The sequence below is a fragment of the Aplysia californica genome, unplaced genomic scaffold, assembly GCF_000002075.1.
Source record: "Aplysia californica isolate F4 #8 unplaced genomic scaffold, AplCal3.0 scaffold00571, whole genome shotgun sequence".
NCBI classification, from domain to species: Eukaryota; Metazoa; Mollusca; class Gastropoda; order Aplysiida; family Aplysiidae; genus Aplysia; species Aplysia californica.
Genome location: NW_004797841.1, coordinates 39019 through 52305, shown reverse-complemented (window position 1 = coordinate 52305; position 13287 = coordinate 39019). Strand labels below are relative to the sequence as shown.

General features: G+C 36.7%; 1 protein-coding gene across 1 annotated transcript in view; it reads left to right on the top strand.

Annotated features, from left to right (window-relative positions):
• Positions 1–982, top strand: part of LOC101849723 (kinesin-like protein KIF28P) — a gene marked incomplete in the record, with an annotated part of 45672 nt that extends 44690 nt beyond the window's left edge. Inside the window, 1 exon segment of the mRNA XM_013087305.2 lies at positions 44–982. Coding sequence (XP_012942759.1) covers positions 44–360 — 317 coding nt within the window.
• Positions 983–13287: the final 12305 nt, after the last annotated feature.

Here is a 13287-nt window from a genome sequence, read left to right as displayed (position 1 = left end):
CCCACCCCTGTACCCTCCACCCCCTCCCTATCACTATCACCAGATGAGGATACCACTAGTTCCTCCAGCAGCAGCGACGAAGAGAAGAAGAAGAAGAAGCAGGCTGCCCCTCCACCTCCGCCCGCCCCCGCTGCCGAAAAGAAAGACAAAGCAGCAGCGAAACAGGAGGAAGGCCCGGCCAAGCGGGAGCGCAAGGGGTCTGCCTCTTCTTCTTCTTCTTCTTCATCAGACGAAGAGAGCCCAAGGAAGAACAAAGCTAACGGCAGTGGAAAGGCCATGAAATCTCCCAGTGGGAAGAGTGGGAAAAGTGGGAAGAGCGGAAAGAGTGAGAAGAAATCGTCGACTTGTGTCTTATTGTAAATTCGGGATGGAAATCGGTCAGAATTTTTACGACATTCTGTGTTATTGTTATTGTTATATTTGAAGAAGAAAAGAAAAGATGAAATAAAGAAACAAAACAAAAAAAAAAGAAAGAATTAAATTTTCAGATGACCTATTCAAGTTCTGAAATATATACTTAGAAGTTAGAGGTAGAGACTCTATTTATAGAATATCTATCTATAGCTTTCTTGGTCTGATAAAACGTCTTCATTTTGATATAGATATATAATAAATTCTTTTATGCAGTCAACTGTTTCCTTTCATAATCATATTATCTGTTACATTTGGATTTTTGAGAATTCACAAACATTTAATGTGTCCCAAGAGATATTCTAATCTTTTTTTACTCGGATGTTGTTTGAGTAATTTTCGGTTCACCGCAGGAAACTCATTCTCATTAAAAAAAAAAAAATTTTTTAAGAATAAGAAAACGGTAAAGGTAAGATGCTTCCCTTTGTCAAAGTAAACCTTGGATTTTGTGAGTAGTGGAAGCTATGGGAATATGTCAACTATCCAGTGTAAAACTACGCCAAACGTCACTTTTTAAAATGTGTCACGACGTGGTGGAATCAGGCACTCGTCCATTTTTGGGCATGTGGAGTTATTGATATCATCTTAAAGATTGTTTATTTGTCTATATTTCGATGAAAATAAAAGTTACCCATTTATCGTGCATAAAAGTCAAGATATTTGTGATTGAAGAAGGTGGAGTCACCTGGTTTCAGAAGCAAAATTAGGGAGAAAAAGGTCACCAAAGTTTGGTGACTTCCGAAGCTTGAGAGTTCTTTGAAACTGTTAATTTACACGTTTGTGCTTTTAATCAACAATTTTCAGTAACTTCCACACAGAAATGTGTTTTTAAATGAATATAAAACGTGTTGAACCGAACAAAGAACATTCTTGACGCTTTACCGCCTCATCTCGCTGGTTAGCGATGTTTTCCACCCAGTTTCTTTGGATTTTCCTCAAAATATGATGGCAAAAAATGGCCCAACGTCCAGATGTTTTGATGAGCGCCTGATTTCACCACGATGCCTCACGGATAATGTATGGCCAAGTCTTAGACTGAATAGTCAGTGAAAGAATAGTTAAGGCTAGCAAAAATAATGAAGACAATGTTTGTTACTTTGAAATATTTTAATGACGTGATATATGCAAACCTATTTGGTCTTTTTTGTGTGTATTTTTAGAGAATGTACAATGTACGGTTTGTTATTTTTTCTCTGCTCATTTGACTTTGATGCTTTTGCACTAGTAGTACTAGTGATCGATACGATGCCCAGGTTTTTATTAAAAGCCGCACTTTTCAGCATTTTTCGTTCTTTTTTATTTCGCGTATGAGTGCACAATTTTTTTTTTATGTCTATGAGAAATTTTACAAGTGAATTCAGTTGGACCGTATAGAATATTATAATACGTGAACAAAACCATAAGCCGCTGAGTCAAATGTAGCCTTATAACTATTGATGTCGCTGGTTCGAATTTTGTTCTTCTGTCTTTGGCTTAATTAAGCCTATGCAATAAGCTGTGATATACTCAAAGAAAAAAAACGTAGACATCAGTTTTGATATCAGTTCTTACATGATTCAAGACATGCTCTTTATATTGCTTATTTGGTTCAAGTCACGACTGAAAGGGTCAGAGTCTAGCCTAAGTCATTTTTTGATAAAACTAGAGTTAAGTATAATGACACTCCTCAAGTATTTGAATCTGATTGAAATGGCAGAACGTCTTTAACTCTTTATCTCCGAGGGGGGGGGGGGGGGGGGAAACCCACTATGCTGCGGCCCTTATTTGATACTAAATCTTAAACCGTCTCTAAATTTGGTCATAAAATCAAGACAAGTGAACCTATTTTGATAGTTCTTCATCTAATGAAATGAACTCCCTGTAAAAGAGACTTGTTTTCAATAAATGCTGAAAAGTAATTTGATGTCGAAGTCGTCATAAAGGAATGTGCCCAAGCCACTGTCAGCGACTTGCCAGAGATATAGAGTTAAATCAGAGTTGTGGTTTTTCACTTGTACAAATTACCCAAACTCCCAGTTTATCAACATCATGCTGATTAAGTCAGGTGTTGTTTTTTTTTTGGGGGGGGGCATTTTTCTCGAAATGACTTCAAGGCATTCAAGGTGACTAAGACTTAGACCTTTTTTTTCTCCGACCCTTTCAATTGTATCTTATCTGATAATTCAACTGATTTTGAAGGCTTTTAAAAAAAATAAATTCTAATTCATTTTACCCTGTGATTTGTGATCTCCATTTTACACTGTTAATAGTTAACTTGAGATTTTATTTCGACCTGACTGCGTGGTTAGAAACCCTTGTTCTATTCATGCCTTTGGCTGTGTTCTTCGGATTCCTTTACAGATGCACGTTTGTTTTTTTAACAGTATTAATATAAATACCATAATTCCTTTTGTGAAGATTCTGTATTTGTGAGGCGTGCTGACAGAATGAGTTATTTCTTGCACTCCAAGAATGGAGATATAGGCCGAAAATCAACACTAGAGTCAGATTTATACAATTTCAGTTGATCCTATTTTGTTCAAGTCTACCGTGATTTTTATTATTTCGGACTTACAAGTTGTACATATTCCACCCATAAAGTTTATGTATCAATTTCCATACGGCTAAAATCCAACAAGTAACAAATTTTGTCAGCACACCTCACATTTGTCACATATTGTATAATTCATAGTTTAATTTTTATTATGCTGCAATCTTGGGTTGTTGTTGTTTTTTTTGTTTTTTTTGGGGGGGGGGTTATAGGAAAAGAAGGGAGGAAGGGGAGGAGTATACTCCTATCCTAGAGGTATAACCTGTTTATTTGAATACAATATATTATTATCCTCGATTGCGTGGATGTTTATTAAACATTCAGTGAAACACACGATGTCGTTAATTGTTCTTTTGAACTTGCACGTGGGACATGATAATAGTGTTTCAGGTACTGCTGACTTTTAATTTTACTCACATTTAATCCCTTTTGGACTGCTGCTACCATCTATGCTTTATGTCATGCACGGAGGAAGTTTCACAACTTTTCTATGCGACTCAAACATTCATCACCTCCCTCCTACTCCTACCCAATAACCTGAAAGATTATTATTTAAACATCTCTGAATGACCTTATTGCCACCAATGAGTGAAAAGAGATGTAACATTTTTCACTGGGTGAAATTGGGATCGCGGGACGGAGAAAAATTTAAAAGAAAGAAAAAAAATGAATCCAGTTTTTGTATTTTTAACGGAATTAACTAGGTAAACAAGTCGTTTTTTTCAATCTGTCAGCATGCCATATATTAATATGTAACTAGTTACAAGAATTCTGTTTAAGTCTAAAGGAACTTTTCATAAAAAGGTTTGTAAAATCACTTTTGCATTATTACATAAACTACAGAGCCATCATTATCTTTGCTTATATATATAATATAGGCCTTTATAAAAAATATAATAATATAGAGCTTACATGTATCAATAGTTCTTATAACTGCCTTGACATGGTAACCTATCACGGAAATAGACGTAGATCTAGTTTCTTGCTAGCCACTGTTTGACCACAGCAGTTTTCCTCAGGCTTTCAGTGTTTGTGTTTGCCCAGATTTGACAAGTGGTTTGAATAATTTTATTCTATTAATGGCTTTTTTTTTCTTAATTAAATGTAGGAGTTTTCACACCCCCATCAGTACAATTTAGATAGTTTTAAATTCTTATTCCTCACATCACAGTTTTGTAATGTAAACATGTCATTGGTTTTTCGTCAGTAGCTTCAAACATTTTCAATACGTTATAATTCTATTGCTTCGATTCTGGCCAGTTTTTTTCGTGTCATCAATTTGATTAATTCCCTCAGTGTGCAGTTGTAAGCTTTTGCTTCAGGATGAATTTTGCTGCTGTTTTAGTTTCCTCCTGAGTTACTCTTACTACTGGTCTTTGTTACGACTAAGTTACATTATACGTCAAAGACTTTGTATTGACTCGTTTTATGGTGTTGAGGATTTCATTTTTTGACTGTGTGCTTTTTTTTACACTTTTACTTTTGACACCACTTTGCTCAAGTTCTCAACTCTCCTTTTTTTACACTTTACACTATGTAATATTATGCCTAAATATTTTCGGTGACATTGTTATTTGATCTATATTTACCAAAATCAATCATGTCTAACATGTCGCAAATCCTTGCATTATGCTGAAGTCTGAATCTGAAGTAGTTTATCAGGATCTATCGTCGTGACCTGTAAGTAAGAAATCACTTCCTTAATAAGCAATTTTGTCCATGAAAAAAGTATAACGTTAAGACAAAATTAAACGTCCAACAATTTGTTCAAAACACTTTTCTGACACTTTTTTTTTCGGAAAAAGGTTATGTCCTGTTGAAGACTGGTCAGACTTTTGTGTAGGCTGCTTTCTCAAAATGGTCTCAAAATGGAAGCTTTTTGGGGTTTTTTGGTTTTTAAAAAAAATTTTCAGACAACTATAATATTAATATTATACTGTACACACTCTTATTTTGATTTTTTTCAACCAATCCGCACTGGACTTTTTTTTCCAAGCAAACCTGTTCAATACCAGATCTGTGTGGACGGAGAAAATAAAATTGAACTTACACTTACAAAATTATATTAAATATAGTGACATGTTCGACATAAAGGGCTTTATAATTCGCTGGCTACAAGTACAAGTAAGTTGCATTTTTTTTTTTCCTTGCACGGTATTTGAGTGACATAATTCGACTAATTTGTGACAATACTTTTCGTACAACTGTTTTGTTTTCTACTAGACTGTACATAAATAATATCCTCCCAGCCCATCTGTTTGGCTGTTGTTGAGAATAAAGACAACTCGGCCTACCTGTCAGAGGTTGCCTTGGTTTTTGATGAAATATTATTCGAGTCTGGGTTTTTTCTTCTTTTGTCTTGCTTTTGATGAAAAAAAAAAATTATAATAAATAATAAATAGCATTTGTATAGCGCATATCCCCGCTCAACAGCAGGCTCTATGCGCTTTACACTATATTATTACCCCAGCAGACCATAGAACACTCCGAAACATTCTCAGCTTCCCGGGAAGCATACAGTGCAAGCAGCTGATTAAGCGCTCAAACACTAACAAACTGACAAGATCTTTCGCTGTCTATAGCCGGGTACCCATTCCCACCTGGGTGAAGTGAGGAAAATTTGAGCCCTTGACGGAATTCGAACCCACGACCTTACGGTTGCGAGTCCGAGAGCCTAATCACTAGGCCACCGACGCCATATCAGTTTTGAATAAAATAAAGTCGAGATAAATTTAAGATTTAAAGAGATGGGGTTCACGTGATGTCAGACGTAAAATTAGGGAGTATATGTGAGGTGTGCTGACAAAATGAGTTAGATCTACTTCTCGCAATCCACAAATGGAGATATTGTCCAAAAATCGACTTTAGGGTCAAATTTATCATTTTCTATTGGTGTAATATAATATTCTTTAACTGTAACTGCAACCTGTCTATTATTATTTCTTACTTATAAATTGTAAAAATTTCGCTTTCAAGCGTGAGGTATCTATTTACTTAAGGCTTGAATCCGAGACGTGACTCATTTTGTCAGCACACTTCACACTATCATTATCATTATATGTGGCATCGTGTTGAAATGAGGTGCTCGTCAAAATAATGAAATTGAAGAAACCAGCGATTTCCTGCCTGTTGGATGACATATTTCTGAGCCTCTGGGGGGGGGAGCAGAGATGGACATTTTCCGACTGTGGTGACCCCAACCCTGAGGTCAAGGATTGACAAGGATATACAAATGTATAATAATATGTGAGGCTTGCTGACAAAATGAGTTACTTCTCTCAATCCACAAATGGATCTTTTGTCCGAAAATCGACATTAGGGTAAAATTTGGGGATTTTCTATTGATGCCATATTTTTATTTAACTCTATAACCTGTCTTTTATTATTTCGTTTTTATAAATTGTAAAAATGTAACCTACAAGTACAAGCGTGAGGTATCTATTTCCTTAAGGCTTGAATCGAAAACTCACTTCGTCAGCACGCTGCGCCTCACATATCGAGGCCTGCCAAGTAAACTATGGTAAGTCATGTTTTTCCAATTTTACAGGAGAGACCAAAAAAAATGGATTTTCTTGTAGCGTTTTGGGTGGATAAACTTAATTTCCATATGGGAACCTAATGTCTGTCATGGCAATTGCAGGCTCCCTTATGAAAATGAAGTTTATCTGTCCCCGTGGTTTTATGCACCCCGCTTAATTTAGCAAAATTTGATAATTTTTTGCATAATTTCTTATTACTTTCCTTTATCATTCTTTGTTAAAATTAACAGAATCGCATGATTTCACCTTTTTGGGCTCAGTTTGTATAATTTCCGAATTTTTCTTGCATAAAACGACGGGGACAGGTTAATCTACCCAAAACGCTTCAAGAAAAGCCGGTTTTTTTTGGTTCTCCTGTAAAATTTGAACAACATGACTAACCATAGATCTAGTTTACCTGGCGGCCCTCGATATTATCATTATCAGTATGGCATCACGTTGAAATGAGGTGTTTGTCAAAATAATGAAAATGAAGAAACCAGCGATCTTCTGTCTGTTGGATGATATTTATCTATAGTGCGGTCAAAAATTCGAGGCGCAACCTATTGTCAAATATCTCCTCAAGTATCGAACATAAACTCTCCAGCTTTTGCACAGTGACTTGTATCAATTTGTCTTAACAGATAAATATTTTTGTAATGACCTGTTAGCTCTATTCTAGAAAATTCCGTAATCAATACTAATAAAAAATCCTAGTGGGAGGTTTGTCCTGATTTTAAAAGGTTTACAGCTGGGACGATATCGCTTTTAAAAACAAGTCCGTCATTTTTTTTAAATCGCGAGGTTATCTTTATTGAACGAATGTTTTGAGAACTGTTAGCCCAAAAAAAGTTAACTATAAAATAATTTCTTGTAACTAGTTTTGCCACTGAAAAGTGTCATTGGTGGGCTGTGACGTAAGCCATATATATGCGAATACAAAATGTGTGTGGGAAGTGGTGGGAACAATTTTATTTTCCGCATGAAGAGATTTGTAGTATTTTATATAAATTTATGAAGAAAAGTTTTTTGTCTAGCCTCAATTATAGTGGAAAAATTAGATTAAGTTAAGACAAATTGAGACAAACTGCTGTGCAAAGTATGGGAGACATTGATTCACCCGTTATAAAGATATATATTCGAGGATAAGTTGCGCCAAAATTTTTTTACTGCACTATAGTACAGTCAAACCTGTGTAAGACAGCCACCCATTGTCGAGGAGGAAAGTGGTTGTCTAAGACAGGTGGCCATCTTAGGCAGGGCTCAGGAAAATAAAGAAAACGAACCATGATTCCTTTCTCAGACTTTCTGCCACTGGGTTCCCTGCTGGAGTTGGTTGCAGGCTCAGGACATGGGTTACATTTCTTTAGTTTTAGTGAGGTTTTACAGCGCTCACAACTGCATAATTAAGGTCATATGAGCGCCAAGGGTTGGATATCAACCGAGAAGTCCAAACGGGGAGTCAGACTTACTCTGCTCACCTCTCTAGCCTCAACAGCACAAAGTCTGCTTCGACTATCAAGGCACCCGGGAAATAGCAGTTCACAAGAGAGTGACAAACATACAAAAGAAGTAGAGGAAAATGACGATAGTATTAGTAAGAATGAAGAAAGAAAAAGCAGCTGTTCCCCCTGTGTTGTTCTGGCACAGTATGAGCATGACATTGATAAACCAGCCCATTTACAATTCTATTGTGAATAAGAACATGTTAATGGGAATGGCCTTAAGACATTCGTGACAGTTTTACAGCTCTTGCAAGACAATAAAGTTACATAAGTGCTGAAGTTTAGAGGTGTTAAGAGCTAAAAACACGAAAAAAGTTTAGTTTTAGTACAAGTTTTACGGCACTTGTAGCACAATAAGTGTCGAAGAATAGATGTATAATAAGAGAGTGGCATACACAAAATGAAGGAGGAGAGATAAGGATGACAGATGTTTAGTTTTTAGTTTAGTAATAAAGTACTATCTTATTTTATCTTATCTTAGTAGAGGTTTTACGGCGCTAGCAACTGCATACGGTCATATGAGCACCAAAAGATTAGAGGTGTAACAAGAGAGCAACAAACATAAAAAAGAAAAAGGGGAGATAAGGACGAAATATGTTTGATAGGAAAGAAGAAGCAAACCACACCAGAGCACCCGCCAACCACCCACTGACAGATGTTTTTATAGGAGAGAAGGAACAACTCACACGAGAGCACCCGCCAACCACCCCATCTTTGAATTAAAACTTGACACGATATAGGCTACCACAATAAAAAACAATTTTAAAAACATAGACGATTCTTGAAATTGTATTCAACAAAAATCAAGTTTGTATTTGTATAATGGAATAAGCGAACAACTCACTGTACAATAGCAAACATGACACAGTGATAGAAGTACATAACATACAATTTTAGTTTTAGCAGAGTTTTACGGTGCTTGCAACACAATAAGGTCATATAAGTGCCAAAGATTAGAGGTGTTACAAGAGAGTAACAAACACAAAAAAGAAGAAGGGGAGATAAGGACGAGAGATGTGTGACAGGAAAGAAGAAGCAAACCACACCAGAGCAGCCGCCAACCACCCACAACTCACAAACAGCATTGGTGTTTTTAAAAAAATGTGTCACAACATGGTGGAATCAGGCGCTCTCATCAAAGTCTAAGCACAATATAAAGTTATTAGTATCATCTTAAAGAGCTTGCTCATTTAATTTGTCTCGCGTTGGTAAAAAAAATAATAATACCCATCTTGAATAGAAGTCGAGATATTTGCGACTGAAGGAGGTGTCAGAGGTAAAATTAGCGAGAAATTAACGGCTGTCAAAGTTTTTGGTGACTTCCAAGGCTTGAGTGTCCTTGCGTGTCCTTGAGTGTCCTTGGAAACAGGAAATTTACATTTCTGTGCCTTAAATGAATGTTTTTCTGCAACGTCCACATGTGAAATGGGTTTTAAAAAGGACATATAAGGTGTTGAGCCAGAAAAAAGGAATTAAAAAAAAAGAATTGTCAAACGCCCAGAAAAATGTCGGTTACTTTGATTTCATTGTTTTGACGCCTGATTTCACCACGATGCCTAACACAATACAGTATAACAAAATACAGTATAACACGATGCCTAACAGTAACACATACAGTATAACACAATACAGTATAACACGATGCCTAACACATACAGTATAACACGATACAGTATACCACAATACAGTATACCACAATACAGTATACCACGATACAGTATACCACGAAACAGTATACCACAATACAGTATACCACGATACAGTATACCACGATACAGTATACCACAATACAGTATACCACAATACAGTATACCACAATACAGTATTACATGATGCCTAACACAATACAGTATACCACAATACAGTATAACATGATGCCTAACACAATACAGTATAACACAATACAGTATAACACATACAGTATAACACAATACAGTATAACACGATACAGTATAACACGATGCCTAACAGTAACACATACAGTATAACACGATACAGTATAACACAATACAGTATAACACGATACAGTATAACACGATACAGTATAACACGATACAGTATAACACAATACAGTATAACACAATACAGTATAACACATACAGTATAACACGATACAGTATAACACAATGTCAGTATAACACTGATAGCATGAATTCGTCGGGACCGGCCTCAGTAGTTCGAGGGGTCCGTTGTTCGAGGGATATCTTACAAAGATAAAGAAGGAGAAAAAAAAACCCGGGACCGCAGGCACAGTTCGACGGATGCGTTATTTCGAGCCTTCTCTGTTCGACCTATCAGTGTTATTATACTGTATTCTTATAACAGATTGCAGGGGAAAGTGCACTTTTCCTTCCTGAGAAGGCGCACATCGCTGGCTCTCAAATCTTTCCCATCTACACAACAATACAAATAATACGAATGCGGGGAATCGAGGTGAAATCAGGTGCTCGTCAAAATTATGAAATCAAATAAATCAGCATTTTTGTGGCCGATGGGCAATTTTTTCGAATTTTCTTTTTTTGACTCAACATCTTTTACGTTAATTAAGAACACATTTTGGTCTGGATTTTACGGGAAAGCATTGATTAAAGGTACAAAAAATATCAATTTTCAGTTTACAAGGACTCCCAGGCTATGGAAGTTACCAAACTTTGGCAGCCATTTTATCACCAATTTTACCTCTGAAATCAGGCCACCCAGACCTCAATCTATTGCAAATATTTTGATTTTTATTCAAGAAAGACGGATAATTTTTGTCCCCAAAAGTAAAAAATGAAAAATGGGGAAATGGTATGGGTTTAACGCCCCTTTTAACACTATTAGGTTATTTAAGGGGCGGGACCTCCTAGTTTAACGTCCATCTCCGATAGGCCCGAGCCAAGTGGGAAGTTCGTGTAAAGTGCCTTTCCCTGGGACACGTCGGACCGAGCGGAGGCTCGAACCCCCGAATCCGCAATCTCACGATTGCGAGTCGCCTAACCACTAGGCCACCGACACCACCTCACCAAAAGTAAGGCAAATGAACAGGCTTTAAGGTGACACCAATAACCTCATATGTCCCAAAATTGACAAGCACCTGATTCCACTATGTATTGACACAAATGTCAGCCACACGGTGTGAAACTTCCAGTAGTTCTGTGCGTTTTGTAAAAGTTTTACGGCGCTCACAACTGCATACCGTCATATGAGTGCTCAGTACTGTTTGATAAATGTGTGTGTGCCTAAAGAAAGGTACAAAAAGTCGGATTTTGACCATTTTGGGTTAAGGGTTGTACCTAATAGGACATTCAATGCTGAACACAGTGATTTTTTAATTTTTGAGATATCTCAAGGTAGTTTTTTGAGATATTGCACATTTTGCGAGGTAGGGTATAAAGATCTAATTTTGAAAAAATTAGCTTTCAAGTATAGGACACATACAAATTTGAAAAAAACCCGATGATTTAATAGTTTCTCATGTATTTATTTGAGGAAATTTCATTTCCAATTTGGCATTCAGTTGACATCAATATCATGATTAGAATTCAAAGGTGAAACATAAGGGAGAAGAGAAAACATACTTCAAAAATAAATTTTATCACCTTTCAAAAGCAGTCTTCATTATCTCTTTAAAAAATACCCTAGAAAATTATTAAAAAGAAAATATTTTGAGGTCAAATCAATGAAAACCCTTTTAACACATCGTAAAAAATATGGAACTATCATTTATTTAAGGAAACACATATCGTTGGAAAAAAAAGTGATTTTTTGTCACTATCAGCCGGTAGCTCAAAGCGGTCAGTGGCGACACACAGACAAATGGTTCAACTCCTATCAGCCAGAACGCATTTCAAGGATTTTCCTGAACAATCTGAGCTAAATATGTGCCGCTGCTGCTCAGAATTTGCGTAAGTTTCGGTATAACCAACAGTGTATTATCTAGATTCATCTCGAACATACTACTAAAAAAATTAGTTACCACCTGCAACATCGAGGAGGTGGAAGGCGAGATTGAATGCAGAAAAAGCAGGTGTGCTGTAGAGAGAGAGGGATTTGTAAAACAATCTTGATATGGAAAGAGATTTAGACTCTAAAAATAAAAAAAATTGTTGGAGATACAAAGCGTTGCCACTTTGAAAAATACACCTTCAAGTGTTGAATTCTCACAAAGAAAGGAAATATCATCATGTCTATTTCTCACTTGATCAATATCATAAACAGGAGGACTGGATGGAAATAAGTATTTAATCAAGGGAGGAGAAAACGACAAGTTTTATGTCGTTATGTTGCGATGGGGTAAACAAAATAAACATAAGAGTTTATTTTTCCAGCCGATAGGAGTTATAAAAACCAACAGACGACATGTCTGAAATGGAGAAATGGTACAGGTTTTAATGCCCCTATCAACATTAATAGATTAATTAAGAGGCAGGACCTCTGCGTTTTAACGTCCTACTCCGAAAGGACCGAGCCAACTGGGAAATTCGTGTAAAGTACCTTTCCCAAGGACACAGCGTTGGACCGAGCTGAGGCTCGAACCCCCCGAACCCACAATCTCACGATTACGAGTCCGGTAGACACCACGTCTATAAAACCGAACACAATCACTCATAAACAATACAAAGATGAAAAAAAAGAATAATAGACTCATGGAAACCTCTGCAAAAGAGAAACTTGAACATCTCCTTGGCCCCTACAGCAACCACAAGGAACATTCAGTAACATTCATAATATGGTCACTTTTAAGCACAAGAGGGCTATCCCAAGAAAAACTGTTGTGAGAAAATCGAAGGTACAGTTTTTGAACCATTGTTCAGTTTCTTTAAAAGACAAAGAGAGATTTCTCTATAACCAAACAAATATACACACCAAAGAAACCAAACTTCTCCTATAGGCAGGGCAATGCCCACTTTTGGTGTAGGTCAAGATTTCTGGAAACCTTCGAAATCTGGGTAGCCCGCTCGTCCTTAAAAACAACCATATACAAGCAACAGTCAGTAAATGTCAATAAATACACAGGGCTGGGGCCCAAAAGTTTCCACACTTGAGGGGAAAGAAATAAATAAACACCTCTTTACACAAATCCACTGCACTCACAACATACGATATGTTAGACACTTTCCAACAGTAGTTGCAGGCAGGCAACACGATTAATCCGAAAATAGCGGTGAACCAGAAAAAAAAAAAAGAAGAATCCCTAATGTTTTTTTCTCCGATATTTGAACAATCTCTCTCAACAGCGATCTGAAAACCCTGGGGGTTTCGCAGATTTTGCTTTCAGTCGACCTCATTTTATCAAGAATAAAAGGGAAAGTGCTTTTCAAAACAAGTTTGACACCCCCCC